This window comes from Haemaphysalis longicornis, unplaced genomic scaffold (genome assembly GCF_048455015.1).
Source record: "Haemaphysalis longicornis isolate Haplotype H1 unplaced genomic scaffold, Haemaphysalis longicornis Haplotype H1 scaffold_12, whole genome shotgun sequence".
Classification (NCBI taxonomy): domain Eukaryota; kingdom Metazoa; phylum Arthropoda; class Arachnida; order Ixodida; family Ixodidae; genus Haemaphysalis; species Haemaphysalis longicornis.
The window spans coordinates 9789276-9805031 of NW_027526225.1; the positions used below are offsets into that span (position 1 = coordinate 9789276).

The following is a 15756-nucleotide window of genomic DNA, read 5'->3' on the forward strand; positions in this document are numbered from 1 at the left end:
GCATCAAGGCCCTTTTGCTTGCTATTTTACTTTGGGAAAAAAAGCACTAACTGAATGAATAGCTAAATCACGGGCAACTGGGAATAACTTTTTTCAGGTGCGCAATCTTGAAGATGTAAACAGCGCAGACTAGTTTGGGGGAATGGTTTGAAACAGCACTTGGCAGATCAGTGCCTAGTTAACATGGGGACCTATGTATATCACGTATATCACTGCAAGTCAATGCCAAGTAAGAGCAGCTTTAACTTTTTTAATGTTCCAGACCAATGGTTCGACGCTCACTTTTCCACGTAGTGTCACAACAGGAGCAAGTAAGTGAAATACAGCAAGCCCTAGCTAAAACGAATTCACCTGGACTGCAAGATGGCTTCGTTGCGAATGGTAGCTCACTCAAAGCAGTTAACCGTAAAAAAAATTCCAATTTATTTATGAAGCGAGACTTCGAATAAAGTGACTTCAAATAACCAGAGTTTGCTGTATTAAGCCTTACTTCAATTTTCATTGCAATGCCATCCATCCCTTCACTGATCTTACTTTACTGGTGAACAATTTTCATAGCATGCTCACCCATTCATTAAAATTTTAAATGGTTTAAGCAGTTAATCTTTGACGTAAAAGCACAAAAAACTAAATTTTAAGCAATAATTTTAAGTGTGTTTTATGATACGAACGTTCCGCTACGACGCGAGCTTCACGGCGTTACACTAGAGGACATACTCGGCGAAGCACGCCGTACACTGCGCCGACAACGCCGACCCCAATCAAGACGAAGGCTTTTAAATTTTGCCGCCAATTAGGGCGACGTCACCGTACTACTCCGCGTTCCAACACCGTTTGGTTCTCACGCGGCCAAACCGGGCGTGATCGGCTCCCCGCCTCGTTGGCGGCCAGCGGCGACGACGTCAACACGCCGCCAGTAAATTAGAGCACGAAGCACAGCGTGCGACGGTCATGGTATCGCACCGCTGAACGCGCTATCGTAAAACGAGCGTGGGAAAACGCGACGGAAACGGCGAGTGCCGAACCCAATCGTCGCCCGCGGAGGAGAGGGCGGTGGCGCACGTCGCCCGCTCGGCATGATGACGCGATCTGGGGAGATTTCGAGCGGAACACCGAGCAGAACGCGTTCCGGTCGGAAACGTCCCTAACTAGGGCCCTTCGATTGAATTGACAGCCAGCTATTCACCACGGACAGCCCGTGGATTCTCTACGGCGAAAAAGAATGCGGGGTTGCTCCTCGGGAGAGTCCGGGACTGATAATCGAAGAGCCCCACCGTACCGCCGCCGTTTCGGAGGAAGACCGGACACACGTCGCGCGATTCGCGACCCAAACAATAAACGCGCGGACGCTCTAAACGACGCGACTTGCGTGAAACCGCGCATACCGCAGTGAGGCTACTGCAAGTGCTATCGCACTGAATGGAGTTGAGCATGCAGCTACAGACGCCTCCAAAGTTAACTGAACCGAACCGAGAGAGAAGATTTTTTTGGCTGCATCACACTCGAGCTGAGAATTCGTGAACTTAGAAAGCGCGCCCGGTGACATTGAATCACTTTAATCCTCGCTTCGCGCGAATTGTTATCAAAAATTCTATATTGATTAATAACAATCTGTTCCCTTTGAGTGTATATCATTGTTTTGGGAGGGTAACTAATCCACTAAGGTAATCATTTAGCCAGTGAAAGTAGCCAGTGCAAAGCCGAACGCGGAGCGGAGGATTCAGTAACAAGTTTACGTCGAACTCTCAGACACCAGAAAAAGAAAAAAAAAAAAAACAGAAAAAAAAACAGCGCAAAATGACAGAAGACGCCCAAATCCCCGCGTAAAGCCCAGCGATAAGTGCAATTAGCAGGCACTCCTCGTCCGAAGACAAGAGGTCGGGTCGGCGTCATAAACGTCGCGATTTCCAGAGCCACCGATAACCCCAACTTTAGCTCACAATCGCTGACCGGCACGAATCCCTCACCTGTCACCACGGAAGTTTTTTTTTTGTTGTTGTTTTTAGCAGACTGACATCGCAGTAGTAGTAGCGACAGAGAGTGGTGAAATGCGTAAAACACACACCAGTCAGCCAAATCACTGTAACTGCAGAGTGGTTACCGCACTTGCGCTGGTAACAAACCAGCAGTGATACCAGAAACGTAGCAGTGATACCGGTGACGCTAGCCAGGGGATAGTGAAGTATGACGCTTTACGGGGAATTGTTTGCCCAAGGGTAGACGCCGCTTTACCCCACCCGTAATTCTTCAGCGCGACTCAAGGCAATGAATTCCCGCAAAGTCTCGTACCTCAATGCCCTAAAAGCAGCCTGAAATTAAGGCGACCTCGCCCCTATGCCCGACGGCGGCTTTTCACATGGAAGCGAACCCATCACGCAGCAATTAAGTACTTTTGTGCAGCTTTTCACGACGGGTGACCCATCATGGCCGGCCTGCCATCGCTCCTCACGAAACATTCAGCGAGAAAAACAGTAAGTAAGTAAAAAAAAAAAAAAACACCGGGAAGGGGAAAACAAAAATAGGAACGTAAAAAGACGAAGGTGAAAAAAGAACCCCGCAGGGTCCGTATTCCCAGCCCCCACCGAGAGCCCATTCAGAAAACATCAGCCAGCAGCCGCCCCGCACCAACAACCGGGGTGGGTTGGCTTTTCTTTTCGCCGGCGCGATACGAGGGAGACAGAAAAGTGGAGAGGAGGCTACGATGACCTTCCTCAGACCTCGCGCGGGAGAATGACCCATCGCGCTGTTTCGTTGCTTTATTTCTTTCTTTAGCGTGTCGTAGAGGCAGCAGTACGGGTTTTCAAGACGACAGTGAATGGCGTTGACTGTAAAAGTGATGCCTACTCAGGCCGGTCGTGGTGCAACTCAAAAGAACGACGTAAAGAAAACGCGCCGACCATTCGTGAAGGGAAAGACAAAGAAGTTCGCCTTCAACTTTTTTTTTTATCCTCTGTAACGAATACGTAAGCTGTGATGTTGCGTACATAACCTCGTTGCCAGCTCCCCGGTCTCCACGGAACGAAGCACCGTCGTCTGCATCGTTGCTTTAGCAGTACGGATAATTAAAAGTATACATTCAAACGCCGCTATAATTATATCGGATACGAATGTACGAACTTTCGCCACGTATCGAACAGTCCATGGTTCCATATTGCTACAAGAAACAAGTACTCGCTTAAATATTTATCACTGAATGGCGCGTTCCATTATGCCGAATTTCGGTCTGTAGCGAAGTTAACGTTTGGTCTGTACGAGCTCGATATACAACGGAGTTCGATCGCTAGCTACTGAATTCAGGGCGTACGCACACGACCACATCGATTTAACTTTCCTTTTTAGTGAAGTGGGCGCGTAATCACGTATATCTCAGTTTGCATAACAAATAACAGCGGATACGTCACTCCTCAGTCCTCCGCACGACAGAACGCACGAAGTATGCATTGCAGAAAAAGAAACAAAAATGCACAAATCCTCAGATTCGCAGACGATGCGAAAATAAAGAAGGGGGTTGATCGTCCACGGGTTTCGGAATGCCTCTTGATGCGAACATACGAAAAGGCTCGCGCATAGGCTCCGGCACCGATTAAATCTCAAATTAAAGTGACATCCACCAACGAGTTCAGCTAAGACCTCCCTGGCGTAGATCTCCAAAAGCAGAGGGCGAGGGTGCTTACTCGCCTTGAAAGCGAAAGCTTGGCAATACTTGTATAATAACGATACTTGAGCATGACGCGGCACAAAGGAACGACAACTTTTGTTCTACCATGCCCAATGAACGCCGGGGACAGCACGGTAGTAGTGGATCGGAAAAATGCCATCGGATCCGACGCTTTTTTTTTGTTTATTTACTTCTTACAGCGGAGGTCACTTTCTATACCGGACAAACACGACGATTTTTCGCAGTGTCGGGCACTGAAGGCTCTCACCCTAGAACAGCGGCATGACCTGATCACGGCGTAGAAGTACCGGCTGTTGCGCGGCTCAGGAAACGAACTGGGCGAGGGGGAGGGAGCAGGTAGTAGTCCGTCCCTTGTTCTATTCTCTCAAGTCGCCGACCCGGTCGTAGTCATTAGCGGCATCCGGCCTTTGCACGATGTGGCTACGCAGTCGCCGGAGGAGGAGCGCAGAAACGACAATGAGGAGAGGAGGAATTCCACGCGCGCGCGGATACGAGAGTGCCCGCCCAAAAGCGACCTCCTAATGGGACGTCTTGCACAGACAATGGAGAAGTCGAACGGAGTTGGACGTTAAGGCTGGAGTGCTAGCCGGGTTGTACGACGTCAACTACCAGGTCTGGAACGTCCAGCAGCTCCTGGCATCCAGAGCGAAGGACTAGGGAACCACTCCCACTTTAGAAAGCTCAAATAAACGTTTCTCTCTCTCTCTCTCTCTCTCTCTCTCTCTCTCTCTCTCTCTACCAGGTCAAAAGTTTTAAGCCACTTTATGGGCTCCCCTTGTCGTCTTAGCTCGCTAACGGTCGAGAGATAGAGAGAGAAGTAACGTTTTATTTACATAAAGGGTTAGGGCGCGGTGGGCACGACCCGGAGGGTCGCGACGATGCGACTGCCAGAATCAGGCGACGCAGCGAGATAACGGACCCAAGTACAGCCTGATGTACCGTCGTCAAGGGGTCACGCTGAGGCTTCGAAAACCACGCGGTTTAAATAGTCATAACCGTTCGAACCTCGTGAACCGCTGGCACTTGTCATACATCTCCCCGTTATTTAGCGCAAACAAAACTGCAGGTATATTTCGGGCCAAATCCGTGTATATAACCGGCAGCCCGAGCGTTCATTTAGTTAGGAACGCTCGTTGGGGGCCGCGCAAGAAAGAAGTGGCGCGTTCGAAATGACACAGAAAGGCTGGAGCTGCGCAAGAAAACAATCACGCGTTCGAAATGATGCAGAACAGCTCCAGTATACGAAATTAAAGCGGGCCCAATAAGAACAGAGCTCCCGCTGGCGCGGTTTCAGGCAGGGGGCGCGCGAGCACTGCGAAGGCGGGAAATTTGAAATGCATTGGGTGGCAGCAGTGAGCGGATCACGACGCTGCATCCCATTATGGCGAATCACTGCTCTGCACTTCCGATAGTTTTCGCATTGAGTGGAACGGCTTTAATTTTTTCGGTCTTCTGACCTCGATTAAAAGAGAAAGGAGACAGGAAAAAAGAAAAAAAAAAAAAAGCTCGCACTCTGTCCTGCTTACGTGGTTGGGCAGCGAAGCTGTTCAAAATATTAGTTGTTAAAACACCCACTAATTTAGCTTTATTTATTGTGTCCATCCTGTATACTCTGGGCGGTTGCACTAAAATACTGCCAGATAATTACCCCTTATTCCAGCTCACGAGGAAATGCTTTTGAAACTTGAATAAGAAAAGCCGATGTGTCAATAGTTGCAAGAAAACAAATAAAATGCCCTACCCAACGTGTTCTCCTGAAGTTATTCCAGCGAAATCACTACAGTGGTGTTCACTAAAAATTGGAGTAAAAGACCGGAATAACGAGCAGCTTTTAAAAGTCGCGCCGAAATGGTAAATCCCCCTTGAACGTTGCCGACAGTCGCGCCCCCTCGTAAAGCAACAGCAAAAGAGCGCTGCGTAGTGACCGCGGTGATACCCAGTCCTGTGTTGTGGAAAGTCAACGAACGCGTACGGCGGGGCACACGCCTATGAATGGCCGAATCCCGGCCGTTCTTCATTCACCCCGGCCAAGGTGCGCTTCCCACGAGGGAAATCGCAGTCCGCGCCCCATGGCGAAGTCCACCCCGACCGACGGTGCGGCCGCCGCTGGCGTGAGAAGGCGACGGCGACAAACCGGGGTCAGACCGGAAGTGGAAAGGGGAACGGAGTAGACGGAGCGCGAGGGCTACGCGGCGAAATAAGCAAGCATAACTGCTAACAAGCTGACCACCGCTCTTCACGAGCGACAAAAGCCCCGAATAGAGGTGAGATGCCCCTATAAACGAGAGAGACAGAGAGGGAAAGCAATTTATTAAGGTCAGACTGCGTGAGAAACAAAAAGGGGGGGGATATGTCCAAAGGAATGAGGAGGGGCAAGTTTTGTTTTTCTCCGCCCAGAAAAGTTTAATCAACCGTGCGTAAGTGTGAATGATAACGATGAACCCGAAAAAAATATTTTCTCCCTCCGTGAAAATTTTTGCAAATGTTGCACTATGGTGCCTCGGTAGGCAAACAAGCAAATGACTTCTTATCCCTGCCCTGGTTACCGAAGTCATAAGGTTATCGGAAGCGCCACAACTGCTAGCAAAGATTAAAAAAAAAATGCTCTGTAAAGAATGATGTTTTTTTTTTCGGTTGGTTCTACCGAAAGGTAACGTCGCAGAAACACTTTGTTAATAGGGGAGAAGCTTTATGCAGTTATTGTTTTTTATTATTGTTGTTTTGTTTGTTGTAATGGCGTGCGAGAAACTCCGAAAGGCGGGCGGGCTTGAAAAGCCGAAACACGGCTCGGGCCGAGCGTCAAGTTCGCGAAGGAGAGTGATAAGACGCTCATGCGTTCCCAAAGGTCCACCAATGGATCCTCCATTATTTTTCCAACGCAACTCTCACTTTTTCCTCTGTTCCACTTCGCACTAGCGAGAGCTGGAACACGCACCAGCAAACGAACGCATCTGACGGCGGCAACGAGCTCCACCGACATGTCAACGCAATCGTGCCGCCTGTTCCAGCAGACATGCTCACAACGCCTGTCGCTCAACGACGCGGTACGCCAAAGAAAAAAACAAAAACAAACAGCACCGGTAGAAATGATCGCGGCGGGCTTAGGCTGCATTACGAGGAGGTCCCAAAGAAAGAGCGCCGCTGCTCGCGAAAACGCGACGTCCGTCCATTCTTTTGTACGAGCTAGCAGACGGCGAAGCAGACGGCGCTCCGCTCGCGCGAGTTCGTCGAACCCGGCGACGTACTCGGCCGAACGAGAAGAGAGCGCTACTAAAAGACGACGGCCCGTCCTCCGCGCCTTTTCCACTCGCGCTCTGACGCAATGATGGACAAGTGGACGGCGAAACCATACGCGTTAGCTTATAAGTAGCGTTGTTCGTTTTCGGGTAAAACCCGATTTTACGCGATTCTTACACCCCGAGCATGTTTCAGGAATATCGGGAATGGACCTTGTCAAAGTAGCGATCTGCACCGAATCGTGTACTGACGTTCCGCCGTTCTCAACCCAAGGGCCACGAACACAGCTTCCGAACTCATTGAGTAATGCCATGACTACCGCTCGCTACCTCAGGCTCGCAAATGCTGCGCTGACACTGTTGTGCCTTGCTAATTGAAGCTGTGTTGCCGAGAGAACTTCCTCCCAGCTGTGATACGTTAAACGATCACACTGGTCTCGAATGAAGACCAACATGTTGCGCAAGCAGGTGATAATGTATTAAACAAGGACGAGTGAAATATCGCGATGACCAGCTTTTCGTGAATGACATTTTCATCTCTTAGACGTTATCAATGCTCTTTCTTCACTGTGATCATTACTGATTCATTTCCGAACGAATGCCAAATGCGGAGTGCATTTTCTAGAAAACCTGATGTACCCCCGATTACCAGCTCAAAACAAACACCACTTCTAACGCGTTAGAGTTAAGCAGCTCGTGATACCTTCTACAATGTACATTTAACTCGAAAAAAAAAAACACGAATTTCGGAATGGTTTTACAAAAAAAAAAAAAAAAACACCGATTTCTCCCTGACTATCAGTTTGAAAGATAGCACCCGATCCCCCCCCCCCCCCCCTTTAAAAAATTAAACCCGAAAACGAACAACCGTACTTATAAGCTTGGCGACACCATACTCTCGAAATAAAACGACACAAGCCACGTTTTACACCGTATTCTGTTTTTTTCTGAGGACGCAAGTCTTTTTTCGGTTAGGTAAGTACGGAAAATTTTCGGTATCAGCCAGATATCGCAAACGATCGTTATAACAAAACTGCTTCGCTCGAAGTGCTTCACAGTGCCTAAAGCAGCAAAGCAGCGCACCGAGAGCAAATCACCCCTGCATTTAACGAAATATGGCCTATAACGAAGCCGGTTTTCCGTTTTGAGGGCGCTTTGTTACAACGACGGTTTCCTGTACGTTCCCTGCGGTTCGCTAGTGGGTCGCTGACCAACAGGTTACCACCAACCAGTGGTTACCAATCAGTGAACATAAACCCGCAGGCATAGGGCACGTGACCCCCAGCAGATTACGTGGCCCGGGACGGGAAAGGAGCGGAGAGTGGGAGCTGGGGTGGTAGAAGGCTATGAAGGACATATATGATTAGGAGGAAGAGCGAGTTGAAAGAGGAAGAATGTCAGGGGAAGAGCAGTGTTACCCGGCAAGCCCGCTAGTAACACCGCTTTTCGACGTCACTTGCAGGTACAGATGCACATACGCGGCCACTTTTTTAATGATTGAAACAAGAAGCTTCCCAATAGTATTTATTGACCCAATTCATCAACGGCGCATGTCCGTTTGGCCCCACCACCTCACAATATCTCCAGGACGCCAGCCCAGTGGAGAACCATTCGGCCACATGGAGAACGGTTAGGTTGATAACTAATGCAAAAAAAAAAAAAGAAAAAACGCGGCTTCCGTTATATCACACCCATTTGTGGAGCTTAAGTTATCAGACCACAGAGCAGCTCGTTCAGAGACAACTTCACTACTCGAAGCGACCCTTGCGCGCCCTATCAAGCCCACCAACTCTTCACTGGGAAGACAGAAGGAGCAGCCCAGTACCTCCTTGGACCAGGAGCCCTTGACGAGGTCCGGGTTGACGACCTTGTGCCAGCGCTGCTGGCACTGCACGTCGCTGCGGTCGGGGAAGCACCGGGCCACGGCCGCCCAGTCGTGGGTGCCCAGCGCCTGCACGCTGCGCTTCAGCCGGTCGTCCTCCTCCTTGTCCCAGCGGCCTGCACACGGTGCGCATGCGCGCTCGCTCTCTTACTCTGCGCCCTACTCTACGAGGCGCGCGGGGGAGGAGGCCGAACGGTAAAGCACGAATGCATTTACTGTATATGTATGCTGTAAACCCTAGTTATAACGAAGCTGCTTTATTAGATGTTTCGCGTTATTCGAAGTTTTTTTTATGGTTACCAATGCACTGCTATGCCAGGAAAGCATTCCCGCTTTTAACAAATTATCGCCTATAGCGAGGTAGGTTTCCTGTCCCGCGGATTCGTTATGTGATGAAGGCAAGTCCCGTTGCCGATACGTGAGTAAGCATTTTGTTATTGTTGTTGCCGAGTCTACGACTATTTACTTAAACTATTTCTACGCGCTCTTTGTGACTTTATGTATTTATAGTCTGGAACCTTGGGACCTACCCCTATATAAAGCGTGCCAGCCAGGCGAGAGATTGCCCTGACGAAAGCAAGTCTCTTTGCTGAAACGTTGGCAACAATCGTGCTTTTACCTTGTTCAAAGTTTTCTTTTCTTGTGTTCTGTTCTCTACCATCTTCAATAGTTCAACTGCTCCCTATATATATATATATATATATATATATATATATATATATATATATATATATATATATTATACAAGAAATTTTCACTAAAACGAAATTGCTGTATTCGAAACCCCACTAAGACTCTTCCCCTCATTGCATAATGAACATATCATGCCCGCTTTCAACGAATTCTTGCTTACAACAAAACCAGTTTCTTGTTCCCAAGGTTTATTTACAACAATTTTTCCCTATATATATAAAGCAGCAATAAAACTTGGAAGATGGTAGAGAACACAAGAAAAGAAAACTTCGAACAAGGTAGAAATCACGATTGTTGCTAATGTTTCAGCAAAGAAGCTTGCCTTCGTCAGGGGCAAGCCTCTTGACTGGCCCCTGACGAAGGCAAGCCTTTTTGCTGAAACGTTGGCAACAATCGTGGTTTCTACCTTGTTCGAAGGTATCTTTAAATATATATATATATGACAGCGAACACGAAGAGAAACGTCACAATCATCATAGCATTCTTTCCCTCTCTCATTTTCCGTTAATCAGTACCTTTGTTGAGGGTCTTGCTTCCCTTGGCTGTGGAGCCCGCGACCCGCGTCGCCGCCCCGGCGGCCGCATTGCCGCTGGTTGCGTGGTGTCCGACCGAAGACGACGCGCGACTCCGCCCCGCCCCCGCCGCATCGCCCGGCCCGTCGTCGTTGGACGAGCTCGCGCTGCTACGGCCGCTGCTGCTGCTGCTGCTGCTCCGGCTGTCGTCGTCGTCATCGTCCGACGAGAGCGGCTCCAGCTTCACCCTGCGTCCAGAGAAGGAAGGGAGGAGGGTACTCAGGCACACGAGCATACACACCATCGAAGTTAAGTGGAACGCGAACGGTTGTTAAAGAGGGCCGTGAAGACAAAATACGAATTTGCTTCGCATGAAAAAGCTAGACTTTGGTAACTCGCTCAACTTCATCCCAGTCCAGAAACGCGTTTCTCTCCAAGCCGGGTAATTTATACGGATGACGTGTTACGGCATTGGTTGACAATCGCTGCAACAGCAACAGAGAACATAACAGAACGGAGTGCCGCTACAAATGCCGGAAAACGATGAAAAAGCTCGGGATATCGGCTGGCTTGCGGACGCAGTCGTCCCCGATAATCCACCTGGCCCTGCCAGGAAAAGCAAAACAAATACAAAAAAAAAGCAGCGTCCTTGTTTTTCGGACCTCCTTTCGGCATCGGTGGGGTTAAAAAAAAAAAAAGGGGGGGGGGGGGTACGAGCAGACGGTGAAAAAGAGGGAAATATCGATTGCCGGAATACGCATCCGTCTCCACCAAATCCCCTCTTCGTCGCCCCCCCCCCCCCCCCACACACACACATTTTTGCAGTTTTCCCGTTATCTTTTCCTTTCTTTTGTCCCGTATCATTCTCGACAAAATAATGCGCCTTAGATGCCAAAGTTTACGGCGCCGGGCAGCGGAGTGGGCCAGGGAGCTACGAAACGGTATTTGAAAGACACCCCGGAGGAATTGAAGGAATTACAACAAACAAAAACGACAAAAGCAAAAACGCAGCAACGAGGACGCACCACGAAATCGGAAAGACACAACAAAGCTGCCTGCGTGCGGGCGCGCGTCATCTTCTAACACACCAGCCGGGCATATGTGCGCGTTTCGCCGGGCAGGGGTTGCGCGCCGAACCCCAACCACCACGACAACGGAGAAAGCCAAACACAGCACAAAGCAAAAGCAGGAGGTGGGGCGCCGCGACCAGCTGTCCCCGCTATGTGGACCCCTCCCCCTCCTCCTCATTCATTCCCCTCACAGCGCTGTTTGGGAGCGACAGCGAGACCAAACGTCCCCTCCATATGTTGGGGAGGTAAATCACTCCTGCACATTTTTTTTTTTTCTGGGTCCCCTTTGCATTGCGGTGATCAGGAAAATTATTTTGCCGTCCAGACATGTCCCCGCTTGTTTGTCGGGCTACTTAGAGCACTGCGCTTTCTGCACAGAATTTGCGCTGGAAGAGTTCGGCGAGACCGGAACAAGCTAAAGCAACTTGACGAGAAATACCACAAAACAAGCGATCTCCCAAATGCATGCACACTTTCTCGCCGCACTAAAAACTGAACAGCGTTTCGGTAATCTGGTACATTCAGAGTGACACCAGCAATGCTTGATTTGATTGATTGATTGTAGGGTTTAACGCGCCGACGCAACGCAGGCGATGAGGCGCGCCGCAGTGGAGGGCTCCGGATTAATTTTGACCACCTGGGGATCTTCAAAGTGCGTCGACATCTCGAACACGAGGGCGGTCTCGCTTTTCGACTCCATCAGAAAAGCGGCCGCCGCGGCCGCGAATAGAAACCGCTACCACGTGCTCAGCAGCACGACGCCTTAGCCACTGAGCCACCGCGGCGGGTGACACCACTAATGTTAACGGAGGGCACCTTCATTCCGGGAATAGCCGTTTGTAGGACCTTTTTCAACTGCCGCGTACTTATTTAACGGCACGATAACTGGCGCAGTCGACAGGACGGGCTAACTGCGCATGCGCAACGCACTCCAGCGCATGCTCGATTCCATCAAGATTTGGATAGCGAAAATCTTTATAAGCATCGCATAAAGCTCACTACCGTAGCCTGATAAACAAATGTGCTATGCACCAAACGGGGCAAGGTTTGAGGCAGGAACCAACCCGAACGGAACCGGAAATGATATTAGGTGGGGCTTTCAGTGGGATTTGCGCATTGCTCCGGCGCGTGCAATCCAGTGTCTAGCGTTGATGCGTCTCACGGTGTCATACCGACGAAATAAAAATAGCGATGTGCAAGTTCATATTGAGCAACAATAAAGAATAAGTTAGATTCAACTGGTCCTGTGAAGGCACATTTCACTTTCGTGCTTTGCCGATTCTTATGAAAGACGGATCAACATTTTTTATCCCTTTACTCATGAAAGCGATATGTGCAGTCACGGCCAAATGAAATGCCAAAGCGTAAATATAAACGGGAACACACAAATAGCGCAATTTCTTTCTATGCAAATTAAATTGTCGCGTCACTTCAAACAGCAGCAAAGTTTGTAAGAAAACACGTCATAACGTGATCACCAGGAAGCAAATTCGTCAATTTTGCGGGTTCTGGTTCGTATGTTCGTGTTCGCGGTTTCATTTGTCCATGACTATACTCACGAGTAACGGAGCTCGTTCCATTCTGCAACCTGCTTAACCCCCACCCCCCTTCCTCCTTTCCTGTTTTAGGACACCATCTCGGGCACTCTTCCTTCCGCCAAGTACCCTTTCCTGGCGCATTCATATCCTTGCAGAAATAGCCAGTGTCGCTTTGGGTGCATTCATTGTTGTTCGTGATTCGAAGGAGTCGAATATAGACTTGCATTCTAATTTCCCTAGCATCCCTGGCGAAACGCACGCGGTATACCCTGGCCAGTAGAGCAGGTAACAACCCTCAAGTCAACCTCTACCGCAAAGACGACACTAGCTACCAAGACACAAGTCAATCCGAAGCCAAAACCGGGTTTAATAAAAAGTTTTCTTGCTAGTCAGTAGTGTTTCAGAAGGAATTATGGCGCCACCTGTGTTGAATCCACCTGCATTGCGCAGCCTATTAGAAAGAACGTCAGGTGCATACTCCAGCACTGCCTACCACTCGCAAAAGGCGTTTCCGCGAACCCAATCAAGGGACAAAGCGCCATAAACACTAGTCTAGAATTCAAAACAACCGAATAAAAAAAACGCAAAACGAAACAAAGCGTGTCCAAGGAGCGTGTCGCGCCAAGTGCCAACCTGCCCCGTCCAACAAAATGGCGGCGCCAGCAGCACGGCTGTTTTCCCACGAACCCAGCCGTCCGAAGTGAAACTCAGCGAAGCGCACACTTACGAGTCTTCGCGCATCAACGAATCGCCCGCGGCTACGAAACGGCGGCGGGCTTATTTTCACGTCACGTGACGTCACAGGGGGCACGCAGTTGCGGTTGGTTGCGCAGGCCCTGAGCACGCCAGGTGTTCGGCGGAAACCTCAGCCTGGCAGGTCAGGCAGAGGGGGAGGGAAGGAGGGATTCAAACGCAGACGATAGTAAATAATACGACACGGCGAGCCGAAAGGCTTGGCGGGCGCGCGAAACGGAGGCGTTGGGCGACGATTGCTTGATGGAAAAGGCAGCTGGTCCGACTCGTATGCGCGTAGATTGACGGCACGATTACGAACGTGTCCAAAGCAACCGCCTCGGATATCGGACGCGAGCGGCACGACCCAAAGCGCTGCGCGAGGGCGCTTGCATTTACGCCGCCATCGTGCGTCTGCGTTGGCAGACGATAAACAAGTAGGCAGCCAGGGTTAAAACACTATGCTATGGTTAAAACACTAAAACACAAAATGGCGTAGTCTCCCTCTAATGGCGTAGCACCTCCCTCTATTCCATAAAGTTCGGCCACCAGCGATCGTCTGCGAGAGGGCGTTCACGTGACACTGCAGAAAGCGGTGACGTCGCACATACCGTCAGTGGACATTTCTGCTCAGTGAGGACACCTGACAGCGATGAGCGCGCCACTAAGCAGCAGATGCGAGCTGATGAGGCCATGAGATGAGACACCGACGATGTCGCCATGTGCAACGGAACGGGACTGGGTGGGAAAGCGAAGGCGCGAAAAACAAACGCGTCACGCAACAACCACGGCGCACACTGCACGCGTATACATGCAGCATAACTGGAACCCAACCCTCCACTTCCGGAAGCAGCGGTGACACATTGGGGCGAGAGTGTGTAGTTCCTCGACTTCAAGGCCTTTTGGACGGCAACTGTAAAGACGACTCGACGTTTTTTTGCGCGAAAGCTTGTTCACATTCACTGCGTCCCGGATACCGCCCCGATTAGTCAGTTACGTTGGGATCAGCAAGAAGAACAATGTCTTGAAGTAACAGGCAAAGTTTAATCGACCCCACCCCACCCCCCAGAAAAGAACGAAAAAAAAAATCAAATTTAGGGTGCAATGGCTTACCGTGGCTCTGGACATGCTCCCAGTCTGCCTTTTGCTTCGTAAACCGAATTCGTAATACTTGATAAGATATCGATCTTGTTCTGGACCATGTCACGCATGCGCAGTCCGATCAATGTTATCGACTACGCCGGTTTTATCGCTACTAGCAGTTTGATGACAAAATGTCTGCTTCGGGAACCAAGTCCGCAAAGCAAAAGTAAGCCGGAATCCTTCAAAGGAGCTTCACGTGATCATGGCGATTCCATGACCACCATATGCACGGACACATTTCTGCTCGGATATTAATATTTATACAAAAGAAAGTTCGAACTCTACAACAATAACTTCCCCTACAAAAAACACAAAAGCGTGCGCATGTCGTTCTACGCGTCTTCCGCTCATCTTCAGCGGGCGTAGTTCCTTCCGAAACGGATCCGTGCCTGCTTACCTACCTGAGCGCAACAATGGGTTCCCGCCACTGCGCGAACAGTGATGTCACGGCACCATCGGCGGATCCGGGGCCTTGACGCGGAGACTACACCGATGGGAAACACACAAAGAACCTCCCACCCCCACCCCAACGCGCAAATCCCGTTACCTCCCCCTCGACACGCGCAGCAGTGGAGCAGACGATCCAGCTGCGCGAAAGCCCCGACGTCTGCTCAGGCAAGCGTGAGCTTCATATGGCGGCAGCACGCGACTCTCTCCATCACCAACTTAATTCCCTCCCCCACTTTTTTTTTTCATTCCGAATTCCCCTTCAACCATAGAGCCTTCAGCGTAAATCTACAAAGTTCACCACACGCGCGCACAGGCGGGTCACTCCGTCTTTCAAACGATATCAGTCCCAGCGCGCGCGCCACCTAACTCCCTGGTGGCCGGTTAGCGAACTACCCTGGTGGCCGGTTAGCGAACTACAACAAATAAAGTAGACGACAGCCTGTTAGATGAAGCGATAAGAGCGCGTACGCCCGGCACGCGCCACTGCGCGCGATGCAGCGTCTTAAGAACCCCCTCCACCGTGCAGCGAATAAAACGACAAAAAAAGGATAAAAAAGAAACGTTGATGCCTCACGCGCAGCAGACGATATATAACAAAATAGAAAAAATGAAGCAGACGACGCGGCACGCGCACCAGGACAAAGGACAAGGCATCTCTTCGGCCCTACGCGAAAGAAAAAACCGGAAGTCGGAGGGACGGAAAACGGAAATCGGAACCATTAAAAAAGGGGCTGCAGCTAAGGGCACACATACACAAGACCCACGTGCGGGTTGCGACCCCCCGGGACAGGAGAAGCGTGCCCACAAGCGCAGATCGCAGA

The 15756-nt window shown here is 50.1% G+C and overlaps 1 protein-coding gene across 3 annotated transcripts in view; it reads right to left on the bottom strand.

Annotated features, from left to right (window-relative positions):
- LOC144162408 (myb-related protein B-like) overlaps positions 1 to 15756 on the bottom strand; it is a 79283-nt gene that overhangs the window by 31841 nt on the left and 31686 nt on the right. For all 3 annotated transcript variants that reach the window (XM_077692922.1, XM_077692921.1, XM_077692920.1), the window contains exons 2-3: positions 10006 to 10250; positions 8741 to 8913 (exon numbers count right to left, since the gene is read on the bottom strand). In XM_077692922.1, the coding sequence (XP_077549048.1) occupies positions 8741 to 8913; positions 10006 to 10250 (418 nt within the window). The remainder of the gene's footprint in view (positions 1 to 8740; positions 8914 to 10005; positions 10251 to 15756) is intronic.